The following is a 27145-nucleotide window of genomic DNA, read 5'->3' as shown; positions in this document are numbered from 1 at the left end:
ATAATCTTACGGTAGGTACTACATACCCTTTTAGACTTAAACCTTGTTTGTTTAAGGGTAGATTGTTTTGTTGTAGATTGTTAAGTTTATGTAAGGGTAGATAGTTTTATATGAATGTGTAGATAAGATGTACCTAAGTGGCAACTACGCCTACACGTAGGTATGTTACATCTGTTTCATGACTTAGAAACTATTTTTTATTTTACGCATGACGCACCTTTATTGTTTGAGTTCGCCTGTAAATATTTCTGACATTATTTTTCTGAATTAAAAGCGATTTCATAAAAATATGGAATGAATTAAGATATAATTAATCCTCTGCTGATGTCCGTTTGGTTACAAAAGAAAAAAAATAATAGATTGCATAAATTATAAGTTCACATAATCATAGTAACATACGCAATACGCATAATTTAAATTTATTATACAAAAATTAACAGAATAAATAAAAAATATGTATCAGCAAAAAAACCACACAAAAACTACATTATTTATATCTTACATCTAATATCAAGTTTAAAAATGGCTATCAATGTTTTGATCGTTACATTATTTCACATAGGTACGGTATATTCAAAAGAACATTGTGAAACTTTTAAAAATAATTCTTACATAGGTATTAAATCAGCTAAAAATCTAAAGTTAAACAACAAAATAACTCCATATTACCTACCCGGTACAAACAGCGCGGCAAGTTGACGGCAAAACTTGCAGCCGAGAGAGAGCTATTTATAAAGTACCTTCGTCTGTCACATGTCGTCTTTTCGCTACATTGTAGGGCAAACTTTTAGCAAACGAAGCGAGTCTTAAGTGAGAAAAATTGCTTTGAAATTTCCCTTAAAGTTTTTCTACAAAAACTGATGTTTAAATACAGATCTAGAAATTTGGATGAAGATTTAGGGAATGGTATATACGAGTATATAGACTTAAGAACGTATATTTCGTTGGCACATGCTTTTGGGCTTGATTAATTCTAATACATGTCGACGTAGATGACTAGAATGACACATAGGCATGTTTCTTGTTATATTTATAATTTACTAGCTGACCCGGCGAACTTCGTATCGCCTAACACAAACTTTATCGTATGGTATTAAAGTTCAAATTGACTTTTAAGTATTATCACAAATCTTTTGTATGGGAGTATAGAAAAGTGTTGTTTTTAGACTTTTTCAGAAAATTTAAATTTTTTTTTTAGAATTTTTCTCTCTGTAAGAACCATCCTCGTACTTCAAGGAATATTTTAAAAAAAGAATTAGCGAAATCGGTCCAACCGTTCTCGAGTTTTGCGCTTAGCAACACATTCAGCGACTCATTTTTATATTATAGATAATCTATACAAATAAATAAATTTGAAATGTCTGTTTGTAATATAAAAATAACCGCTTATTACTAAATGCATATAGATGTATACACGGTACATATAATACCAAAATAACATTGTTTACAATTTTAGTCTGTCTGTCTGTCTGTTTGTTTGTTCCGGCTAATCTCTAAAACGGCTGGACCGATTTTGCCGGGACTTTCAGTGGCAGATAGCTGATGTAATAAGGAGTAACTTAGGCTACTTTTATTTTTGAAATTTATTTATTTTGTAAGTGGGAACTGAACAATAATTTTTTTAATACCAAGCAGACGAAGTCGCGGGCACAACTAATCTTAAATATAATATGAGCTAACCCTGCCTTGTACCAATTCTTTAAATATAAAATTTCAAGCCATTAATCGCTCTTGATTACTTGATTATATTAAAACGTTAAAAAGATATAGAATGCTCTAAATAAATATTTATCCTTCATAAAACTGATGTGTTATTTTGTTATAAAATATACGTGTCTAAATATGTATATTACAATTATGAAATTGGAAATTGCGTTAAGGATTCATCAAAATTACAAAGTAATAACGATATTAAAGTGAGCTCATGTGCCAGCTTTGTGGTTTATGGTTTAATAAAGATTCACGTTCGTGATTAAAGACTACAGGGAGGCCAAGAACCCTCTAAGCAATTTAATATGCTATTAAGAAAATTTGATGAACTCGCTACATCTATAATATAGAATATGGTGGGTCTATGTGTCAAATAACATAAAAAATAAAAAAGATTTATAAAGCTATTCAGTTTTAAGACATTTATAATGAAATATAGAGCTAGGTCTCTAGGACCTGTTGGACCGTATTGGTATTCGTTAGCAGGAGATATGCTGTGCGGCTACGGTAATAAAGAATATAGCCACCCCCTCTCATCCCGTGGGTGTCGTAAGAGGCGACTAAGACAGAAGATACAGGTGTAAAGTATAAACCTATGTAGGTACTTGAAAACTATTTAATGGTCATCACCACTATTACTATGCTTAAGTCATTGGTAACGGGTATTATTTTAAAAAATGTTACAATTGTAAAGAAAAGCAGGGAATGAAGTTCTTCTTTATAAACTCCATATATCGCACCCTTAATAAAACAAAGATGTAACTCAAAAATCGCAATTTGTGGGAATTGGCGTTTGAAGTTTAGCACTTTTTCCGCATTGTGTTTGATTAAAAATTACCAATTATTTGTAATGCTCTTAATGACTTTTAGTATTGATATCAGTAGTTTAAAGTACAGAGATTTATAGAATAATAGAAAAACAACTGTATTAAAATCTATAATAGCTGTAAAATGGAGATGAAAAAAAAGTTCCGACTTAAATCTCTTTATGCCAAAAATTACTTAATATTTTAGGTAGTATTTAAAAAAAAATCTCTTTAGTATTAAAACATAACAAAAAGTTTTAAAAATAAATCACAATATTTCATTTTATGATTATTTAATTGTAATTATGACGTTGTATGTACTAATGCATCATTTTTTTATAAAACGAAAACTGAAATTTATCACCTTTTTTTTAAATTAAACAAATTTTTATGAATCATCTGATATTTATATATCTCTTTATGGCTACAAATATTGTTTTTTAAACAAAACAAAAGCTATATACTATTATAAGAATTAGGTACAATTAGTCTCCAGTAAATATCTCCTAAAATCACAAATAATTACTAGCCACAAATAATCTAATATATAAAATTCTCGTGTCGCGGTGTTTGTAGTTAAACTCCTCCGAAACGGCTAGACCGATTCACACGAAATTTTGTGTGCATATCGGGTAGGTCTGAGAATCGAACAACATCTATTTGTCATACCCCTAAGTTAAAAGGGGGGGGGGATTAAGGGGATTAATAACATATATGGCAAAACAACGTTTGCGGGGTCAGCTAGTAAATAGTATAAAAATCAGCAGTCTCTTCTTTCTTATATTGTCTATCATTTTGTTTTTTCTCATTGTTTGAATTATCATATGATACACATAGATCACACTGACCTTTTTTTGGTTGGTGAAACCCTAAGTTAAATACCGTCGGAATCAATATTTTCTGCACATTTGAATTTACATTTTTCGGTACATGTATCTTTTATAAAACGAGCTGGATTTGTTTACGAGCTTTTGACACTGACGTATATGATTGGCCTATGTTTCTGAGCCGTTTTGCTCTAATTTGATGCCATTTTTCAACGCTTAGTGACCTTTTGCGGCCCCCACACATATTTGTACAACTGAGCTTCTTAAATCCGCAGAGCGTCCTGCCCTAAAAGACTTGACAAGACTCTTTAACACTGACATCCACCGAGGTACTACACCGGAGTTGTGGTCCAGAAGTGTGGTGGTGCTGTTCTTTAGGAAAGGCGTTAAGTCTCTGCTGAAGAATTACAGACCGATCTCACTTCTGAGTCACGTATATAAGCTGTTTTCGAGGGTAGTTTCGAATCGTCTCGCCATAAGACTCGACGAATCCCAACCACCAGAGCAGGTTGGGTTTCGAAATCGCTACAACACCGTAGACCACATCCATACTGTTCGGCAGATTATTCAAAAGACAGAGACATATAATCAGCCGCTGTGTATGGAATTTGTGGACTGCGAGAAAGCCTTCAACTCTGTCGAGACCTGGGCTGTCCTGGACTCCCTGCAGAGATGTCATATCGACTGGCGATATATCGTGGTACTGAGATGTATGTGCGACGCAACAACGATGACCGTTCAAGTCCAGGACCAGAGAACAAGACCTATTTCCCTGCGGTGTGGGGTAAGACAGCAAGATGTAATATCACCGAAACTGTTTACCACTGCGCTGGAGGATATCAACGTCAACGGTGAATACATCTCTCACCTTCGTTTCGCCGACGATATCGTCATCTTCGCGGACACGTTAGATGAGTTAGGCCAAATGCTAGCCGGTCTAAACGAGTCCTCCCGACGTGTCGTTCTCTGTATGAACTTGGACAAAACGAAAGTTATGTCTAACAACCAAGTCATATCGAGACAGGTATCGGTCGATGTTACCCTTCTCTTAGTTGTTCAGGATTATATTTACTTAGGCCATACTATCCAACTAGACTGCAACAACTTTGAGAAGGAGGCCGATAGGAGGATTCGGTGGGGCTGGGCGGCATTTGGTAGGCTTCGTCGAGTCTTCACTTCGAAGATTCCGCAATGCTTGAAGACAAAAATCTTCGAGCAATACGTCCTGCCTGTGTTAACATACCGAGCCGACACATGGACACTGACAAAGGGACTAGTCCACAAATATAAAGTCCCTCAACGTGCAATGGATCTGGCCATGCTTGGGGTTTCCCTCAAAGATAGGATTAGAAACGAGACTACCGCGAGAGAACGAAAGTAACCGACATAGCCCACAGAATTAGCAAGTTGAAGTGGCAGTGGGCTGGTCATCTGTGTCGCAGGACCGGTGGCTGTTGGAGCAGACGCGTCCTGGAGTAGAGACCGCGTCTTGGCAAACACAGTGTGTGACGTCCTCTGGCCCGTTGGGCCGACGACCTACGTAAGATTGCCGATGTAAGCTGGATGAGGATTGCGGAAAACCGGGATGTCTAGCGCGAACTTGGGGAGGCCTATGTCCAGCAGTGCATTGCAATAGGCTGAACTGACTGACAAATATTTGGTTTATTATTGCAGTCAGAGTCAGAAGAACTTTGATTTTCAAACATAAAATTTCTTCTGTTGATAGGCTTATTAAACAACGTATTAAAATCTACAGTGGATCGTCGTCACTCAGGTCGACCTCACTTAGATCTGTGTATGCTGGAGAAATATTGTAACTGGCCACACTATTTTAATTTCGTCGCTCTCTCAGCTGAATTTGCTGCCTCTCACTATTTTGTGGTGAATTGGTGTAAGACGTCTTTTCTTTACAATCCGTTGTAACGTTTTGTGGGGCAGGGTTTTGGGTAGGCATTGAACTATTGGAGCTTGAAAAACTGGATGATGATGAGCTAGAAGAGCTTGACGATGATGAGCTAGATGAATCGGAACTAGATGAAGATGATCTTGAAGACGAACTAGAGGACTGTAAATGGCTAGTATTATTTAGGTGTCATTTTTCTCATCAACTCATAAGTGACAGTAAAATATTGAGTCGGTGTCATCATTTTTGTCAGCTCTTCAGTTACCTTTTTGGGCTCTGGAGATATATGTGTTTTGTTGATTTTCCTCTTCAACCTGCATAACTTCTTTAGTCTAAAATAACAATAATTGATAATACTGTAGTATATTTTAGGGATGAATAATAATCATAATTATTTAACGTCAAAGTAGCAGGATTGTTGAATGACAATGATCTATTCAGTCGTTTTGCCGTAAAAGAGTAACAAACATCCATCCATAGCGTCATCCTCATAAACTTTCACATTTATTACAGTAATCAGATGAAAAAAAAAATTATAACTTATTACACTATTATGTTTATCTTATAACTTTTACGCTCGATACGCTGTAACTCTTCATTGTGGTGTTCAGTTTCTGATTGTGGTATTAAACTTAAAAAAAATTGTGAGCTCTAAGACGACACAATTTTCAAAACCTATACAAATAAGCATAACAGTTACAAGTTATTCTTAACTTTTACACGAAAAGGGAATTAATGTTGAAAGTTTTTACTTATCTTTTGTCATTCTAAATAATAAAAAGAAGTAAACAAAAGTAACTTTTATAAACAGCCTTATTTATTACAATAAAGTGATACTTAATCAATTACTCCAACAACTAAGGCATATATTTCAAACAAAACTGAAGTGTTAGGCGTTAACTTTATAAAATTTGTCAATTTTTAAAACTAAAACGAAGTAAATCCAAATGTCATCACATCGTCATCAAATGCGTTTTCTGAGAGAATGAAGTATAACAAAAATTATCTTTTTATTTTTAAATAATAAAATATTCCATATTTACCTTTTAATCCAATATCGAATTATTTGATGTTATTCAAAACGACAGAACTTCAATCTACGCTCACTGCCGGTGCATCTCTGAATCACGCCACTTTATAAGAACTGACTTGTCAGCTCCAGTTGATAGAAAAGAGAGCAACAATCGCGTATCTCTCTGTATCTTATAGTTAAAACGCCGGAGTCGAAGTCTACCTATTCTTTACGCGACGAAGACACGTTTGGTTGTAAAATCTCCAAATCCACAAATTTTGAGTTACATCTTTGTTTTATTAAAGGTGCGATATGTACTCTTACCAAACAAATCCCGTACGATAAACATAATGTGTTTGGAGAAGGTGTGAGTAATTTAGAGCCCGTGGATTTAGTTAATTTTTAATAAATAAAACGTCCATTCCTTTTCCAGCTTTATTCAATTCGTGTGCTTAAAAATAAATTGAATTTGTTGTTTAAAATTTGATTTATCGTGCGGTTTCAATCAACCGCGTTGATGTTTATAGTTAATGCCTCGTTTACGAGTTGTAACGTGAAGTTTTATAGCCGTACGAGGTCAAACCTTTATATAAAAAAATTGAGCTTTTTTACTTCGCATTTTTAGTGGACTATTATAGTGTATAGTGAACATTAACTTTTTCGGACCGTTTAAAGAAACAACTTTTTCCACTTATTAGATACTTATAATTTTTCTTTTGGTCGGTGTTTTGTGTGGTTTTGACTTCAAATTTTTTCCTTCTATCCGAAATTTTTAATACAATGTTATCATGCTTTTAGTTTTAATGTGTAATTTCGAAATGTCCTTTATCATAATGAATTTGGGTTTATAAAATATATTGACAATATAAATACAAGTGGAATAGAAACTATACCTAAATGTAGGAAAACCGCGCGGGGCGTCTGATAAATAAAATACTTTATTAAAGTCAAATGTTACTCGAACTAGACGTTAATTAGTTAGACTCTAATCTAAATAGATAAAATCTTTACACAATTTGCTTTTGTACGCGCATCTTAAAAACTACGTAGATTGAGAGACTGTATTCATTAAGATTTGGGAATGGGACCTGTCCTGTGAGACTATTCTGACCTTCTATCATTCATAGACGTTCCAATTTTTTGTAGAAGCCCAATACCTACTGATAAGAAACTTGTCTTTAAATGTTCTAGCGACCGTTTTAAAAATGCGAAATTATAGCGCACGCACACAAAGTCACTTACGTATTACGTGTATTACCAGTCTTACAACATAAAAATTTGTTTGCCTCGTTCACCATTACACAACCAAATATACAGGAGGTAAAATATAAAACTTTGATCGTGGTTACTTTTTACTATAAGGCTCAATAGTAAAGTTTTTTTTTTAACTTAATTTTCATGGGGCTTAAGGGGCTGGTAAGTTCTGTATAAAAGATTTTCGGATCGTTACCAATTAAAATTAAGAAAATTTTATTAAATTCTATTCTTTTGCCTATATGTATAATTTAGTTTTATTGATATTAATTAGTAATTTAATTTTACTAATCATTTTAAAATATTATTTAACATTAAAGTTTTCCTATTTAAAGTGCATAATTAGTAATTTATATTATCAATTTTATATATTGTTCTCATGAAATGCAGTAGCAAATAGCTAGTGTTATGAAATAATAAATATTAAATGTTATCAAATGTAAAATCGTTGCATTTCCTTAACGTTGAATCGTGAAGCAATAAATCTTTCAATTTTATTAAATTTTTATGGCATATGGAAAATCTTCGCGCAGAAAATATTTTTCGTAACTTGAATGTCGATAGGTAATGAACGTAAAGAAAAAGTATCGGTACGCTTTGTAACATTATGGCTTTTTGGGAAAATTGTCATTTTTAGTTTGTCATTTGAGTAAGTTTTATTTTATTAGCGACTGCTTACTCGTGACTTCGTCTGTATCATTAATTGTATGTAACTTTCCAACCCTCTCCAATAATATTAATAATTCCACTATTAGGTGTATTAAGATGAAACCTATACCAGATTTTAAGTTACACAACCACCATGACAGTTAAAACAATTTCATGCAGCAATTGCGTGCTGCAAAAAGAAAATCACCAGACATTGATAAAAATTACAGCTACCTAAACTCTAATAAAAACCCTTCCATTCGTTTTTCCTGCATGTATGTCTCTCAAGTAGTCTACGCTTGCGTTATTTGTATTCACATTTTTATTGAAGTGAAAACTTCTTTTGGCATACCGCACACACATTTTTTCCTAGGTTTCTCTAGGTTCGCTCTGAGATGAAAAGGCTCGATCGGGTGAACTCGGGTCTGCCGAGTGTACGCTGTTTTTTTTTTTTTTTTATTTATAAATTTTGATCCACGGGCTCAAAATGCCCGTGCCTTTGTTTATCATGCATGCATTATAATACTACAGGCGATTTTTCTACTTATTATACTACAGATCGGCAGTCCTGTGTTACTGCCTAGTAAAACTAGGACGTGGTCCGACGCCGACGGTTTTTTTTTTCCTTACTAAATACTGTTTATGCAGAAGTATACACATAATTGCTTTCTAATTTCTAACATTATTATTTTTCTTATCTATGTCTATATTTACACTTATTTGCCTAGTTATCATATATGTACACTTATTTCCTAGTTACCATATATGTACACTTATGTTCTACTTACAATGTACACTTAACCTATGTTACTGTTAGTAAGGTTTTTTTTTTCTTATATATATATATATATATATATATATATATATTATTTTTTATATAGTTATTATTTGTTTATCTATGTATAAGTTATCTATTTCTGTTATTTACTTAAATTTCACTACATAATTATTTATTTATCTATTTATTTATTTTATTTTATAGGTACATACACAAAATACATATGGAACATTATATATAATTCACTATTACATTATTATCTCATATGTATCCCATCACGGGGTACACAACATTCCACAATATATTAATGCCGTGTAGCAAGTATAATTAAAATTACTTCGCATAAAAAATTAAAAGTAAAGATACTACCTGTTAATAATAAAATTCATTTAAAAAGGTCATCAATCAAATTTATATAAATTGTAAAGTTGAGATAATATTAATAATCAAACTTAGCTTAACTAAAATTTAAATAAATATATCAACATGCAAAATAACTGCTATTTGTAACTATTTGATAAACCAAAAGGATATAAGTATTTATATATCTATATATCTACTTTCTTATTTCTATATCATGAGCCACGCCTGATCCCAGCATCTTGAGCAGAGCCCTTGCCAACGACATATCACGCTTGTGGATGGTTCTTTTAAGGTTGTGCTACAAGATTGTTTTTGTCGAGGCACCCAGCGCTCGGCTAACGAACGTGCCGATTGCGTCATCACCGTCGTCAGTGTAGTAGACACAGGTGTTAGTGTGTCTTGTTAACGCTACTACCGCATGAGGCACACTATCGTGAATTTGTAGCCTCTCGGTCTTTGTCTGGACGATGATGACCTCGCTGTAGGTTTGCCCTTGTGCTTCATGAATGGTCATGACGCGCGATCCCTCTCCAGCACCGTATCCCTGGTCCATCAGGAATTTTTTCTCCTCCTGCGTATAGACCAAGTATAGGGTGTCCTTTTGAAGTTTTGGTATTGGCGCGCCAGTGTATCCATTCATTCTGAGGGAGTGGATGGTGGGACTTGACGAGTACATGTTTATATATACCTCGCAGATGGCATATACAACGTCCATGGGACTCCGGTATGTGCAGGACAACTCACGTGAGATGTTGATTGTCAGGTAAGGTCTACAGTACCTTATTTCGAACAGATTTTCTCTGTCTATATAAGGCAACTGGTTGACATCTCCGATGAGAACAACTTCGTTTGCCCCCGAAAGCCGAGCCGCCATTACTATAGCTCCAAAATGGTTCATAAGGGCTTCGTCCACCGTTAAACGGTTACATTTCGTGCCCTTTTTGAATCCATTTGTTAAAATGGAGGCCATAGTACGTACCCTAGACCTGATTTTGTCGCCAAAGCGGCGGGCTAGTTTCTCTTTAAGATCTTTGGCAGCTTCGACCGTCGTGGTAACTACTATTTCTACATTCTCGTTTTTCCGCACCCAGGTACCCCGTTTATCCACTCCAGCTTCGGCAATTGCCAGCCCACGAGGCCCGCGTCGACGTCAAGATCAACTGAAATGGATTTTGCCATCTCAAGCATCCTGTCATCCAGCATTACTCTCGTGCACTTGGCAACCACCAAAACCGGGTCCCTCGCAGGTGTTAAAAATTTTGGTGACGTGTTTTCCCGCCCCGCAGCCTCGGCCGTGCCCACAAAACCACCCGTGCCGCTATAGGCTGCCATATATTTTCCTGACATGTGTCCTTTGATAACCTGGGACGTGTCGTTATTATATATGGCTGCCTCTGCCCCATCGAGCAGCACCATTAGCAGACCTTCGCTGCCTCGCTGATGGGCCTCCAAGATCTTTTTGCATGTGGCCAAGTTGACTCCTCGATTGGCTTTTACTATGGCTAGGAATTCAACCATTGCGTTAACAGCATGGTCTAGCGGGTTCGATGTCGGTCTTAGCCTGGGCGGGGTTACTTGTCCCTTATCGGCCCTAGTTCGGTGAGTTTTCGGCTTAACCGGTTTTCCTAGATGGTCAACCTTTAGAAACTCCCTTAGAGCTATAGCCTGTCGGTCCGTCGATGTTGAAGGTCGAGGCGCGCGGCGATACGAATTAAACGTCGTCTTTATTGGAGAGACCAATCTGTGGATGGAATTCTGCAGTGCCACCAAGTGGGTATCGAAAGTCCGCTCACTGTTATTGGTCATGGAAGTGGTGTGTGATCTCTGTGCTGCTATTATCAGTTGTAGGCGTTCGGATTCACTCATTGGTAGCTCACTGAAAACCGGCCCCTCAACTGGGGACGATGGCTTAATTTCTACTTTCAGGAAACTCAGATCTTCCCCCCTGTCTTCATATACTATGATCTCGTGCCTTTCTGATGCTATTAGGCATCCATAGTAATTTGTTATGTCCCCTTTAAAGAAGCCGGTCCTCATGGCATCCACACTAATTTTTCGCGGGCCACTGTCTTGGCCTTCTCCGCAGAGTTTTGAGAGTATTGTGCATGCCCGCGCGAATGGGGTCTCCTCGCCCCATTCGAACAGTACGATAACCTTTTCTTGCAGCTGTACGCATCGATAGTCCGAGCCACTCACCATCCGCAAGTCCAGAGCATCAATCTTGTCACGCTTAATGCTCGTTTTTGCGGTACTCCCTTTTAAGAGCAGGGTGAGTCCCGGCGACACCGTCACTCGATCCGAACTCTCCGAGCGACAGAAACTGATACCTATTTTTTCTGCGGTGTCACTCATGAAAAGGGCTACACCCCGCGTCCTTATACTTGGGTCGCCACGTTCTCCTCTTTCTCTAATTAGCTCTTCAAACGTCGCGTACAGGGTGGTGTGTTGAGACGTTGTCGGTGTTTTTGCCCTCCCAAGAAGTCTCCGCAGCAGTTTAGGGACAGCCTGCAGTGACCTCGCAATTGGATTTTTTGGAATGCTGGATTGTGCAACTGCTGCACTCTGTAATGTGGGCTGTGTTGTATGGACAGCAGATAGTGCAGCGACCGAACCATTTGCCCTGGCAGCTGGAGTGTACGCTGTTGTGTCGCTGTGTTTAATATATTCAATTAATACGTAATACTTTTCAATATTAATTTAATAGTTATTATTGGTATGGATTGCCAATGAAGCTTTCACTTATGCCGTGCGGTCTTAAGCACACGCTCTATTTTTAACCGACTTCCAAAAAAGGAGGAGGTTCTCAATTCGACTGTATTTTTTTTTTTCTACTGATATTTCTAAGTATGTGAGTGAGCATAATTTTTCAATAGTAATCTTCAAAAAAAAAAAAAAACATTAAATACAAGAACATTTAGGCTCACAAAATATTTCTTTTTACTTTATTATTAACTGTGAATAATTTCTAAGCAATTATACGTGTAAAACACATGTTCATTGAAACGTGTGTGTATAAGTAGCTTGTTATTTAATATGATCATCATTATTATTCAAGAAGATGTAGTAAATACACCCCTATATGTAGGCTGTACGTATATAGGTACATCCTTCATGATAAATTTTTTTGCCCATTTTAGTTATGTAACTAGGCTTTTAGATAGTCTATACAATAACAAGTAGCTACAAAACAAAAATATTTTGTAGTTTTATATCGCATTCAAAATAAGCGTGTAAAGCCACGATAGACATAGGTAGTACTAACGTACGCATAATATTACGTTTAATGCAGTTATATTTATGCACTTACAAGGACAAGAAGTATTAATATACTGTGTACGTAACGGATTATTGTTTCGTAACTTGTGTTTTATTTATTTTTTCCTCTATAAATATTACACAACAAGACAAACAAAAAGGTACTTTATGACATAATTAACCAACTGTTCTCCAAAAAAACTTATCCGAATAGTAGACAAATGCGGAAGTTCTACTTTCTACTGAACCGTAGCGTGCATTTCATACAGGCAGAAAGGCACTGCCTACCTTGGCATGTTACTAAAAATTATATATAAAACATGAACATTACAATTATTTTTGAATATATATTTTTGAAAAAGACAAATCATAATTCAATTTAAATCCGCTTCCAAAAAACCCGCCGTCATATATGCGATATTAGCGCTTCGTGCGCATCGACGACGGGCCTTTTATGAAACTTCTGCCTATAATCGCATAATAACACGTGGTTCAATAAGTCCCGAGACTAAGTACTAAAAAAAGGTCTTTTTTATAAAATTAATTTTTATTCATCAACATAGTCTCCTCCAAGAGCGATACAGTCCCTCCAACGCTTTTCTAACTTTTCTATCCCATGTGTGTAGAACGATTTGTCTTTGGCTTCAAAATAAGCCTCCGTTGCTGCGATAACTTCACTATTTGAGTCAAATTTCTTACCCTGAAGCATTTTTTTAAGGTCTGCAAACAGCCAGTAATCGCTGGGGGCCAAGTCTGGATTGCTTCCTCATCCCCCTTATTCCAAGTCTGGAATAAGGGGGATGAGGAAGCAATTCGAAGCCCAATTCGTTAATTTTGGCCATCGTTCTCACGGACTTGTGACAAGGCGCGTTGTCCTGGTGAAACACCACTTTCTTTTTGTTCATGTTAGGCCGTTTATCCGCAATTTCGTACTTCAATCGCTCCAATAAGCACATGTAATAGTCACTATTTATATTTTGCCCCTTTTCGAGGTAGTCGATGAAAAGTATTCCATGCGCATCCCAAAATATAGACGCCATAACCTTACCGGCCGATTTCTGAGTCTTTGGACGCTTCGGGCGGCTTTCACCAGCCGCTCTCCACTCCGCTGCCTGCCGATTGGATTCCGGAGTGAAATGGTATATCCAGGTTTCATCCATTGTTACATACCGACGTAAAAAATCCTTTTTATTATGATTCATCAGCGCCAAACATCGCTCTGAATCATTGATACGTTGTTACTTTTGATTAGTTGTAAGCAAACGCGGCACCCACTTAGAAAAAAGCTTTTTCATGGCCAAATTTTTATGTAAAATAGTGAAAACACTACCAGCTGAAATCTTCACTATCTCGGCTATCTCTCGCACTTTTACCTTCCGATCTTCCAATACGATTTTGAGGACTTGGTTAATATTTTGTTGAGTCACTGCTTCATTTGGACGACCTGAGCGTTCCCCATCATTGGTGTCCATACGACCGCGTTTGAAGTCGGCATACCACCGACAAATGGTTGCTTTAGAAGGAGCTGATCCTGCATAACATTTTATAAGCCATTGCTGTGCTTCAACGGTATTTTTTCCCATTAAAAAACAATGTTTTACCAACACGCGAAACTCGTTTTTTTCCATTGTATCGAAATTACAACCGTAGCGTCACTTAAATGTTTCAAAATCAATAATTTTATTATTCCATTTTTAAAAATTTGACACATATTCTTGTATTGATAGCCAGTACTTTTTAAAAATCAAAAGAGTTTTTAATATATGCGCCATTTCCAGGTTAGTCTCGGGACTTATTGAACGATCTAGTAAATGTTAGCAATGACAGTAAGACATTATATAATCCTACAAATTTTAATGTTGCGCGCGTCATATGGACTACGAACAAAGTATTGTGTTTTTAACATTGGTCGGCTCAACCACGAAATTAGGCACAGCTTGGGCACAGCCTAAGAATAACCTGTCAAATTGAATTGTCTTGAATTCGATACCGTTTGTACTACTAATTGTGATTTTTGACACGGTCGCGTAATCGCAACGTTCCACAGAGTAATATTATGACAATTCACTTTAATTTTTCTTTTGTGCGTTCTTGTTATTAGTGAAAATATTAATATATTAGTGATGAATAAGTTTATTTGTGAAATATGTAGCGGGTACGTGTGTTTGATGAAAGTAAATAGTGCATCGAAATTCAACACGTTCGATTTAACAGATAAATTAAAAATTGTTTAGGCGTATCGACTTTAACACATTAATAATAATGAGGTTATAATTTTTCATTTATTAATAAATAAACAAATACTTACATTAAGCATACAATTTCGTAACTAATTAATAGTGTTATCAATGATTTCCTATGTTTGACACAAACGAAATTATCAGTGCCGGCCTTATAAGGTCACTATGTCTATCTAGTAACTGATTTGTTTGATAGGTATCAGTTGGTTGCTGTACGTGTATTTGTATGCCTGCATTATTAGTATAAATGCACTTTACGTGTCCAATAATTTACTTGTCTGTTCTTGAAATTATCTAAAAGCCTCTATTCCCAACAAAATTGAAATAAATTAGGAAAAAATTGCGAGAAAGAAAGTGCAGTGTGGCTGTTCTTATTTTAATTTTTTTTGACTGCTTACCCTGTCTAACTACTGTACTGTGTGGCTACGGTACTAAAGAATATAGCCACCCCCTCTCTTCCCGTGGGTGTCGTAAGAGGCGACTAAGGGATAGCACAGCTCCACTCCTACCTTGGAACTTATAAAGCCGATCGATGGCGGGATAACCATCCAACTGCTGGCTTTGAAATACACAGGCTGAAGACGGGCAGCAGCGTCTTCGGTGCGACAAAGCCAGCCCTGCGGTCACCAACCCGCCTGCCCAGCGTGGTGACTATGGGCAAAACACATGATTTCACGTTATTTTTGGCGTAAACTTGTGGAGACCTATGTTCAGCAGTGGACTGTATAGGCTGTAATGATGACCCTGTCTAAAAACTTTATGTACGCCACTGCTACTGAATATGTTTTATTTCCGAATATCGAAGTCGCATGTAAAACAATTTTAATGTTTAAATTAAAAGAAACTTGGAAAATGCAATCTCTTAACCAATCGGTATATAATTGCCAATTGGAATAAAAATTATAATGAAATGAAAATTATATGAAAAGAAAGGCACATATTTGTGTCAAGATCCTACGAATTTTCTTAGTTTTGTTTTAGTTGTGGATGTGATTCTCATTGTGAATTTATTACAGTGTTTACTGTGTTTATCCAAGTCATTAATGTTGTTGATGAATATTTTAACTTAAATATTGTATAAAAAAATTAATAAAATTGTCGCCACCAACAAGGAGTATGGATTAACTCATTTTATGATTGAAAGAAAATAATCGGATGAAGTTCGAATGTAAAAAAATATTTAATATAAATTTCTCGTAAATGGAATGTACCACTCTAATGTCTTTAAAAAAATAATAGCCAGTGCTCCCAAAGAACCAATATTTAGTGGAGTTAGGTTAATAAGAAATAGGTTGGAGGCTGAGAAGGTAATATTAATAAAGATAAATCACAAATTTTTATATTGCGTTTTTAAACATGTTCTTCATTATATGCGTAAAATGCTAATATAAGAAAGACAAGCTATTTTTATTTATTTTAATTAAAGAAAAGTTAAATAAAAAAAATATTTTAATTCATTTGTGAGAATAAGATTAAAATATTTTGAAAAAAACCTGTCATCCGCCATCACGGTCAGGTGTGTCGAGGTGTTAGGCTCAAAATAATAATCCGCATCTGCATCCGCATCAGCATCCGTGAATGTGAAAATTTTCCTACCGTACCCTACCTATCAAGTAAACGTACCTAATATCTACCTACGTAAACCCTTTTACACCGTACCGTTCAAACTATTCAAAATTTTTACTTTCTATTAAAACTTAGAAAGCATAGTTCGAGTTAATTATCGTTGTATAAAATAACATTAACACAGTTCGGTAAACAAAAATTCTATTTAGGATTTAATGAAAGCTCGCATTTGTCAGATTAATTGTACAGGAAAAATAACAAACATTCTCATTATTTAGATTTTTATTTATTTTATCTTGAACATAAAAGAGGCCACGAATAACCCAACCCTCGCTGTAATGGGTCGCTAGTAATTGCGACCGTTCGAGTTGACCCGAGCGTTCATTAATCTTTATAAATAAATACTTCGGTATATAAACGACTTCTAACATTTATAGGTCGAACGTCGAGATGTTAATTGTATTATTGTTTGATTCGTTTTACCCTTTTTTAATTAAACTTTTTTAATTTGTTCGAATATGTATGTAGCAAAGAATTTATTTTAATGCAAAATGTCTCTAGAGTATATAATAAGTAGTTGTAATAAACAAATAATAGTAAATAAACGCCTCACTCAACAGTCCCAGTTGGATATTTCTCCTGTGTCGCGTTCCGGAATCATACACAATACAGAAGTACAAACACCCAGCTCACGTCAAACATCTGTATAGAAATACAAATGTTTGCCACGAACGAGAGTCGCACTCGAGATCGCTAGCGCAAAAGCCAGTGCTATGGCCAAATGACCGCTACGCCAACGCGTCGTTAAGTATTTATTGGTATTACTCGTTGCCAAAAGACAATAAAACAAGGCAGTCCAAGTTAGTCCATGTATATGTGCAGTCTCATTGCCATAACACATGTTTTAATATAATTATATTTTATATATAAACTAGCTGTGCCCGCGGCTTCGCCCGCGATTAAATCAGTAAGTCACAAAGTTTTCCCGGCAAACTTCCAGTGAAACTCAAAATTTGATCAAAATCGGCTTAGTTGTTCCGAAAACCTTCCTCTTGAAGCCCTCTCTCCATTGGTAAAACCGCATGAAAAGCCGTTCAGTAAATTTTGAGGGAATCGATCACATACACTTTTGGGGACTTATTGTTATAATACACTAACTGTTGGCCGCGACTACGTTCGCGTGGTTATGAAGATATGCATTACTATTAAGATGTTTAACGCAAATTATTTTTTATTTCAGTCCCTTGAAATGCTTATCAAACTGAGTAACTTTTTAAAAGGCACAATTTAGTGTAACTTAATAGTTATTTTTATAAAACCTCTCTATGCACCACATTTTTAGTTTCATTTTCAGGCTGTATATATTTCATACAAACTATCAACCCCAATTAAACCCCCTTAGCGGTAGAATACCGAAAATCCGATCTTAGCGGACGTCTGCTAATTGTAATCTACCTCCCTGCCAAATTTTATGTTTGTCCAACCTGGATGGATAGACCATCCAGCGTTTTTGAGTTCTCGTGATGAGTGAATTAGTAACCTTTCTCTTTTATATATATAGATAACAATGCATTATTTAGACACCTTCTCATCATCTAAAGAGCGTACATTTTAAATTTCAAGTCTCTTACTTCAAAAATATAGGACTTTCGTACAAACTTCTAACCCCCGTTTTACACCCTTAGGGGTCGAGTTTCGTAAAATCCCTTCTTAGCGGAAGTCTACCACCTATAAAGAGCCTACCTGCCAAATGACAAATTTGTAGCTCTTATAGTTTCGGAGATATCGTGATGAGTGAGTCAACCTATCATCCCCCGTTTTAACCCCAAAAGAGAGTTGATTTCTAAAGATACATTATTTGAACGCCTCCTCACCATTTATAGAGCATACATTTTAAATTTTAAGTCTCTTACTTCAAAATCATAGGACGTTCATACAAACTTGCAACCCCCATTTCACCCCCTTAGGGGTCGAGTTTCGTAAAATCCGTTCTTAGCGGATGCCTACGTCTTATAAGGAGCCTACCTGCCAAATTTCAAGTTTGTAGGTGTTATAGTTTCGGAGATTTCGTGATGAGTGACCTTTCGCGTTTATATATATTATAGATTATAGATTATACGAGAATAACTCCGTTGTAATTAGTCAGAGCTGTAGTCACATGGTCAATGTTTATCAACATATCTCTTCTGATATATCTTATTTATATAAATAAAAAAGTGTGTGTCAGCTTCGACATGCGACTAGAGTTTGTTCCAAAAGAACGATCACGGTGATATTTAATAATAAAAATGGTCAATTAAATAAGTCATATAATAATTAATTTAAACAATAAAATTCCAAAATCAAAACATAAACTGTGCTTGCTATTCGTATCGATACAATAAATGCTGTGTTTGTCCTATATGACTATGTATAAGTCACTTTTAGCGTCACTCTCAGTTAAGTCTCAGCGTTGTGTCACACGATTTCATACATATCGTTCATCGATATTGTTTCTTAGAGTAAACTTCAAATATGAATCAAATTGGATACTTATAATTTTTTTAACAAAAAAATTTGGCGGTACGAAATCTAGTATATGGATATATACTGTAGTATAATATACATATATACGATAAGTCTTCGTCAATCTAAGGTAGACACGAAGAACTTATGTCTACCTAAGCTGATATAATAGGAATGTTTAGTGTTAAACTGACTAACAAGTCTACGTGGAGTCGTGGAGCAAGAGACGCGGCGTCGTTTTCGTTTACATATTTTTTGTAAAGTACCTAAACAAGATAATTATTGTTTTACCACATACTTTTTAATCTAAAAATTCAAGTTAGCGTAGCTTTTTTAATTGAAGTTTGAAATTGGTCTAAAATGTTCTTAATCTAATTTTAGCAGTCTTTGTATCGAATAGGTAGGTAACCATACTATCGTATGCTGCTGTACGTAAATATAATGATATAACATTTAAAAAAAGCAAAGAAAACATAGTTTATTACTTATACTGCTTATTATGCTCGTATACTATTTTTGTAGTCAAGTAAAATACATATTTTCCTGCTATTCCCACTGCTGGGCATAGGCCTCTATCTTCATGTTGGTAAGGTATTGGTGCCACCACGCCGCTCCACTCCGGGTTGGCGGAGTTTTTAGTTAACTATTTTTTTAACCTACTTCCTCCAAAAAAAGAAGGAGGTTCTCAATTCGACAGTATTTTTTTTAATGTATGTTACTTCAGAACTTTTGACTGGGTGGAGCGATTTCGACAATTTGTCTTTTGATCGAAAGGTGGTGTGTCATTTGGTCCCATTTAAATTTATTTGAGATCTAACAACTACTTTTCGAGTTATATCTAATAATGCGTTTTTACTTGACGCTTTTTTCGTCGACCGATGTTGTATTATAACCGCATAACTTTCTACTGGATGTATCGATTTTGATAATTCTTTTTTTGTTGGAAAGGGGATATCCCTAGTTTGGTACCATGATAAAGAAACTAGGATCTGATGATGGAATCTCAGAGAAATCGAGGGAAACACTCGAAAATCCGCAATAACTTTTTACTGGTTATACCGATTTTGATAATTTTTAATTTAATCGAAAGCTGATGTTTAATCGTGTGGTTACATATAAATTTTATCGAGATCTGATAAGTACTTTTGAGTAATCTTTGATAACGCGTAGTTACTTGACTATTTTTTCGTCGATATACGTTGTATTTACTCGTCGATGTAATTGAAGTCGGTTTTTTTTTTCGTTTGCGAGCAAACACAATTATTTACATATTAATCAGCTTTATCTGCCTTTGTAATATTAATACTAATAAAAAAGCCGTAATATTTTTTTAGTAATTAGTAATTTAGTAATCATAGCATCTGTCTATCCGGATTTAAAGATTATTTTTATTCTACAGCGTCTGTTCTTTGAGGGAGCTTGTTGACTATAAAATAACATGACATAACCTATTATTATCACATAGCATTGATCATAGACATTAACACGGATGGAACCGCATGCTTTGGGTAGTTTATTTAAAAATTTATAAATAATTTTTTTTAATGACTTTCGAAGGTGTCCATATTTTGTAGAAATTAATTTTATGCAAAATTAATGTGAATTTTTTTTTAATTAAAGATTTTGTCGTACGCGGGTTTTAGATTTTAAATTCACTCAAAAGTAAATTTTGAAATCTTAACACAGATTATATTTATAATCCCTATAGGATGATCAGTCTGAACTCAAAAATTTTATGTATTTAACCTTATGCATAAGTGAATTTTTGTAATTGTTATCATTTGTTTAAAATGTTTATTTTTTTAAATAAAGCTATTAATTTAAAAAAAAAAACTAGCTGTGCCCGCAACTTCGTTTGACGAAGTCGCCGGCACGGCTAGTCTTATATATGAAATACACTTGAAAGATAATTGTTGACTTTCATAATAATTTAGAACCAAAAAAATAACCAAATCTATACCTCTATGCATATTCAAATTATTGTTACGTGTTTGTTTCATTTAATAGTTATAACAAGATATTATATACTTATTATTTATCTAGCTGTGTCCGCGACTTTGTCCGCGTGGAATTTAGTAAAAATGTTATTGTTCATTTCGCAAAGTTATAAAATTAATTTTATAACTTTGCGAAATGAAAATTTCTAAAATGAAAGTAGCCCAAGTTACTCCTTATTATATCAGCTATGTGCCAGTGAAAGTCCCGTAAAAATCGATCATGCCGTATCTCAGATTAGCCGAAACATACAGATAGATAGACAGACAAAAATTGTAAAAAAACGTTATTTTGGTTTATGTACCGTGTATATATATCCATATACATTTAGTAAAAAGCGGTTATTTTAATATGACAAACAGACACTCCAATTTTATTTACTTGTATAAATTACACATTAAAACGTACGTAAGTTACACATAATTGCATAGTAGAAAAATATTTGAATTATATTAAATATTGCCTAATGCTGTAGCAACAAAACTTGTACCTACGGCTATTTGCGTCCCTTGACACGTTTACCTCAAAATGAGCGTGCCATTACGTGCACGAGTACGCAGAATACTCTACGTACCCACGTTTAGGGAAGGTAGTTAACCTTACACAATATATAGATACACATACATTGTGTAAGGTGTAGGTATACACAATATAGCGATAGTTAACAAAGAAATTCGTTTTAAAAATATCAAGTTACCTTATTAATGTTACTATTTTAATTTTGTTACTGTACGTATTGTGTATTTTTATGAAAACTAGCTGACTCCACGAACCTCATACCGTATATGTATGTATGAATATATATATTCCGTCACGGTCATACGTCACGTATACGTCACGGTATATATATATATACCGTGACAAAATATATATATATATATATATATATATATATTTATTTATATATATATATATATATATATATTCCGTCAATATATCGATTTATTTAGCATTCTTATACACAAACTTGTTTTTAAATAATTGTGTTTGCTCGCAAACGAAAAAAAAAACCGACTTCAATTACATCGACAAGTAATACAACGTAGATCGACGAAATAATAGTTAAGCAACTACGCGTTATCAAAGATTACTCAAAAAGTAGTTATCAGATATCGATAAAATTTATATGTGACCACATGATAAACACCAGCTTTCGATTAAATTAAAAATTATCAAAGTCGGTACACCCAGTAAAAAGTTATTACGGATTTTCGAGAGTTTCCCTCGATTTCTCTGGGATCCCATCATCAGATCCTGGTTTCCTTATCACGGTACTAAACTAGGGATATCCCCTTTCCAACAAAAAAAGAATTATCAAAATCGGTACATCCAGTAGAAAGTTATGCGGTATAATACAACGTAGGTCGACGAAAAAAGCGTCAAGTAAAAACGCATTATTAGATATAACTCGAAAAGTAGTTGTTAGATCTCAAATAAATTTAAATGGGACCAATTGGCACACACCACCTTTCGATTAAAACAAAATTTGTCGAAATCGGTCCACCCGGTCAAAAGTTCTGATGTAACATACATTAAAAAAAAAAAAAAAAAAAAAACAGTCGAATTGAGAACCTCCTCCTTTTTTGGAAGTCGGTTAAAAATGTCCAGTTTGGTTCATTCGTTTGAAGGTTATGCGCGTAGATAGATTTTATTATGTGGTCTAACTTACAAGAGTAATGTAATAAATAATATATGTATTTCTAACTTATCATTGCCTTCCTAAGCATAGTAATATAAACATTTTTCAAAGACCAAAGTTATCATGTTCATGTAACGTGACAGATCGTTTACCAACGTAGGGCGAAGTTATTTGATCTTATATTGTGCATATTTTGCGTTAAGGAAATACGTCAGTAATCACAATGTAAGTAATATTAACGAACCGTGAACTGTATATTTTATTTTATTAATTAATAATTTTATTTCTGTTTAAATCCACTGCCGAAAAAAAAATGTAATAAATGAAATTATAAAAGAGTCAATTACTTTATATCTACTTTTATGTAAATGATTTTAATTCATGTAGGCAGATATATAATTTATTATTATATTTATTAATAAGAAATAAACATATATTATTGTTTCTCATTTCGTTTAAAGTAAACACGTGTAGCATTGTTATTACTGCACAGGTGTAAAAGCTAATAAACTTTTATTTAGTTCAAATTCATGTAATATAAAAGCGAAAGTATTCGTTAATCTTATACAAACACCTAATTGCGAGCACTCTACCTTATTACCTTGACCTCTTTTGTTTACAAGCTTTAAATCAACGCGGCGCTTAATTATACTCTTGTCTCTTGAGTGTACCAAAAGTATTCTAATTATATAATATTTAAAAATGATGTCTTATCTTTATTTCAGCACCATATCCCGGCGATGCACGATCTCAAGATAGGCGGCTTGCTGTACCTGATAGGCGTATTCTTCTTCAAGTCGGACGGTCGCATTCCATTTGCTCATGCCATTTGGCATATCTTCGTGGCACTGGCCGCGAGTGTTCACTACCTAGCTATTTTACGACATCTCTTCCCTGAACTAAAACCGCAATGAAGACTGGCCGATAAACCTATTCAATCTCGATTAGCGAGCTCTCTAACATATTTCTGTAACTTAATTCGTTAATAAAGCTCCAGGTGTTTCGATTGATCGTTGACAGCGGCTTCAGAAATTGCAGATGTCAATTGAGATGAGCAGCCGACATTGTGGACGATAAATGAAAAGCTAGTGGGATTGATATCAAGGAATCATTTAATCTATTCCAATTTAGTAATAGGCGACGATGACTGGGAGCGCGTTCGAAATAGTTTTATTGTATTTATATACGTACTAGTAACTCGGACGTTGTTATGCCCTTGCATAAACGTGTTGTTTCTTGTATCTCGTGACCGAAAATTCTAGGAATAGATTTGGATGTTGCACCAGATGCAGTTAGTTATTGTTTAATTTATTTTAATACGTATAACACCTAAAAATGTACCTATAAAAATACTAGACGGTATATGCAATTTATTCAAAATGTAAATATCAAATGTTCTAATTATTTATAGTAAATAATTTTCGAATGCGTTATATCGCATTAATAAGACTATCTGGTTGCGATTGTGCAACACGACACACTTTATCCATATTAGTTTTTATTTTATGGAACAGTACGTCTACCATGAGTTTTTGTTACAAGCGCACATGACATAACTACAGCAGTAAACGTAGAAACGCAACAGGAATAGTTATCTATACCATACCTATTATGAGTATTTCTAAATTTCACTATAGAGTCTATCGAACACTCGATAAGACTTATAGTTTTAAATCCGTTATATTTGTATTAGTTACTAATATCTTTATCTCTTTCTTCCGTATAGAAAAAAGAAAGAGTAAACATGATGACTTTCGAATGAAGTGAGGTCTAAACGAAGTTTAAAATAATCCGACAAAAATGCAAAGCAGCATATTACAGTGTATTCATGCGAGCTCAAGAACTTCTAAATTTTTTCAATTTATTCCGTCAGTTTAAATGTTTAACTTAAGTTGTTGTCAAACACTTGTGAAACAATCATATTGTTTAATTGTTATACAATAATTCTAAAACAACAAAATATAAAAAATGAGAACTAATGCTTCCCAGTTCGAACTTATGGTGGATTATATGAAAAAGTAAGTGTTTATTTAAGTGTTATGGTTATTTATCTCTTTCTTTATTAACGTAAATCGTGATCATAATTTTATAAATAAATTGTATAATTTGTATTATATTATTATATTATTTCGTAAATTGAATATAGAAAATAATATTGTTATATCGTAAATTGTGTTTTAGGAACGGGGCTATGTTCTACCAAATATAATGCAATTAAATAGTATATAAACCTAATAATTATAAACTTCTCGCACGATTTTTTCAAGTGAGTGACGCAACTATAATAGTAACGTTAAACAGGGTGACATCTGTCAAATATGTTACTCATGGTAGCGAATTGTATGAAAATATCGGCGCTCTAGGATGACATTTACGAGTGTAGTTAACTTAACTGTCCTGCGAAAACTTATGGTACCAAATATAGTAATGATAGTATCCGTTAGAGGCGCTGCTCAACTTGCCATACAAATTTTCTACTACACTCGCTAACGTGTATCGTCTCTGGAAACTCATGGTAGACGTACAGTACGTCTACCATGAGTTTTTGTTACAAGCGCACATGACATAACTACAGTAGTAAACGTAGAAACGCAACAGGAATAGTTATCTATACCATACCTATTATGAGTATTTCTAAATTTCACTATAGAGTCTATCGAGCACTCGATAAGACTTATAGTTTTAAATCCGTTATATTGGTATTAGTTACTAATATCTTTATCTCTTTCTTCCGTATAGAAAAAAGAAAGAGTAAACATGATGACTTTCGAATGAAGTGAGGTCTAAACGAAGTTTAAAATAATCCGACAAAAATGCAAAGCAGCATATTACAGTGTATTCATGCGAGCTCAAGAACTTCTAAATTTTTTCAATTTATTCCGTCAGTTGTCTAACTTAAGTTGTTGTCAAACACTTGTGAAACAATAATATTGTTTAATTGTTATACAATAATTCTAAAACAACAAAATATAAAAAATGAGAACTAATGCTTCCCAGTTCGAACTTATGGTGGATTATATGAAAAAGTAAGTGTTTATTTAAGTGTTATGGTTATTTATCTCTTTCTTTATTAACGTAAATCGTGATCATAATTTTATAAATAAATTGTATAATTTGTATTATATTATTATGTTATTTCGTAAATTGAATATAGAAAATAATATTGTTATATCGTAAATTGTGTTTTAGGAACGGGGCTATGTTCTACCAAATATAATGCAATTAAATAGTATATAAACCTAATAATTATAAACTTCTCGCACGATTTTTTCAAGTGAGTGACGCAACTATAATAGTAACGTTAAACAGGGTGACATCTGTCAAATATGTTACTCATGGTACGAATTGTATGAAAATATCGGCGCTCTAGAATGACATTTACGAGTGTAGTTAACTTAACTGTCCTGAGAAAACTTATGGTACCAAATATAGTAATGATAGTATCCGGTAGAGGCGCTGCTCAACTTGCCATACAAATTTTCTACTACACTCGCTAACGTGTATCGTCTCTGGAAACTCATGGTAGACGTACAGAACGCGTTCGCTACTATAGATGCATGTGTATATTTTGTAAAATATTGTTGAATCTTATTGTTGTAGTGGACGTAGTTGTATCCATAATCTCGAGACCAATCCAACCATTTTTATAGTATTTATAAGTGTATTAGGGGTTTTTAGAAACGTTTTATATCTATCTATACTTATATTAAATCCAGTTTTTCAGCAGAGACCTTTTATACACCTCATGTGAATTTTTCCTTAGATAATATATAGTGTATAGTTCCTTATACATGTTTTAAGATAGCTAGTTAAATGTAATCTTTCTTCAATATGTGGTGAATTGTATTTATTTTAGGTACTTGAGCATGTCAGACTATTCCAAATCTCCATCATTCATCATCATTCCAAATCTTACGATTACTAATTATGATTTAAGTAGATTTGCTCAATCTTTGATGTGAATTATCTTTCTTGTGAATATACTTCTTTATAGAATCATCTATATAATTCGCTATATGTAGTCAAATTTATTAATTAAGCATCTCTTATAACATCTCAACTCGAATTCATCGAATATGTTTTTGATGTGAATATTTTTGACATATAATACGTGTCTTATTTAAAAAGATGAAACTACCCTCAATTTCACAGGCGTCGTACCATGCATCAGGTACCGATAAATTTAAACTTAACTAAATTCTAACGCAACTTTATTGCATATCAACTTGGTTGGTATCGTTTTAATAGACCGAAGTCACGTCATTACATTAGAGGGCATTGTTAGTTTGTTTTGTGTCACATTTATACGTTGTAAACAATCGGAACCTGTTTTGTAAACTAGAGCGGGCTGTGACACAAGTAAAATGCTATTGTGGGTCAGATGAATATTCATCGTCAAGATACGCATACTTACTTACAAGGATTTATTAAAACACGCCTCACAATCAAGATGACGTTCTTTTGGGTAATTGTCATAATTTACAAACGTACTCAAGTTTTTAAATTCTTTAAGATTGAAAAAACCACAGCATTTAACACAATCGCATTTGAATTAAATTCTACGATCAATTTATTATACTGAAAACAATTTATTTTATTATTAAATAATTTGATACTGCGATTTGTCAACAATTTCTAGTCATT

The 27145-nt window shown here is 34.2% G+C and overlaps 1 protein-coding gene across 1 annotated transcript in view; it reads left to right on the top strand.

The window, feature by feature from the left end:
• LOC123660359 (monocyte to macrophage differentiation factor) overlaps positions 1–23602 on the top strand; it is a 47523-nt gene extending 23921 nt beyond the window's left edge. Inside the window, exon 4 of the mRNA XM_045595454.1 lies at positions 23227–23602. Coding sequence (XP_045451410.1) covers positions 23227–23415 — 189 coding nt within the window. The 3' untranslated portion in view covers positions 23416–23602. The remainder of the gene's footprint in view (positions 1–23226) is intronic.
• The last annotated feature ends 3543 nt before the right edge of the window (positions 23603–27145 follow it).

The sequence above is a fragment of the Melitaea cinxia genome, chromosome 15 (assembly GCF_905220565.1).
Source record: "Melitaea cinxia chromosome 15, ilMelCinx1.1, whole genome shotgun sequence".
In the NCBI taxonomy this organism is placed as follows: domain Eukaryota; kingdom Metazoa; phylum Arthropoda; class Insecta; order Lepidoptera; family Nymphalidae; genus Melitaea; species Melitaea cinxia.
The sequence above is the reverse complement of the archived record's forward strand: the minus strand, read 5'-3'. Positions and strand labels throughout refer to the sequence as shown.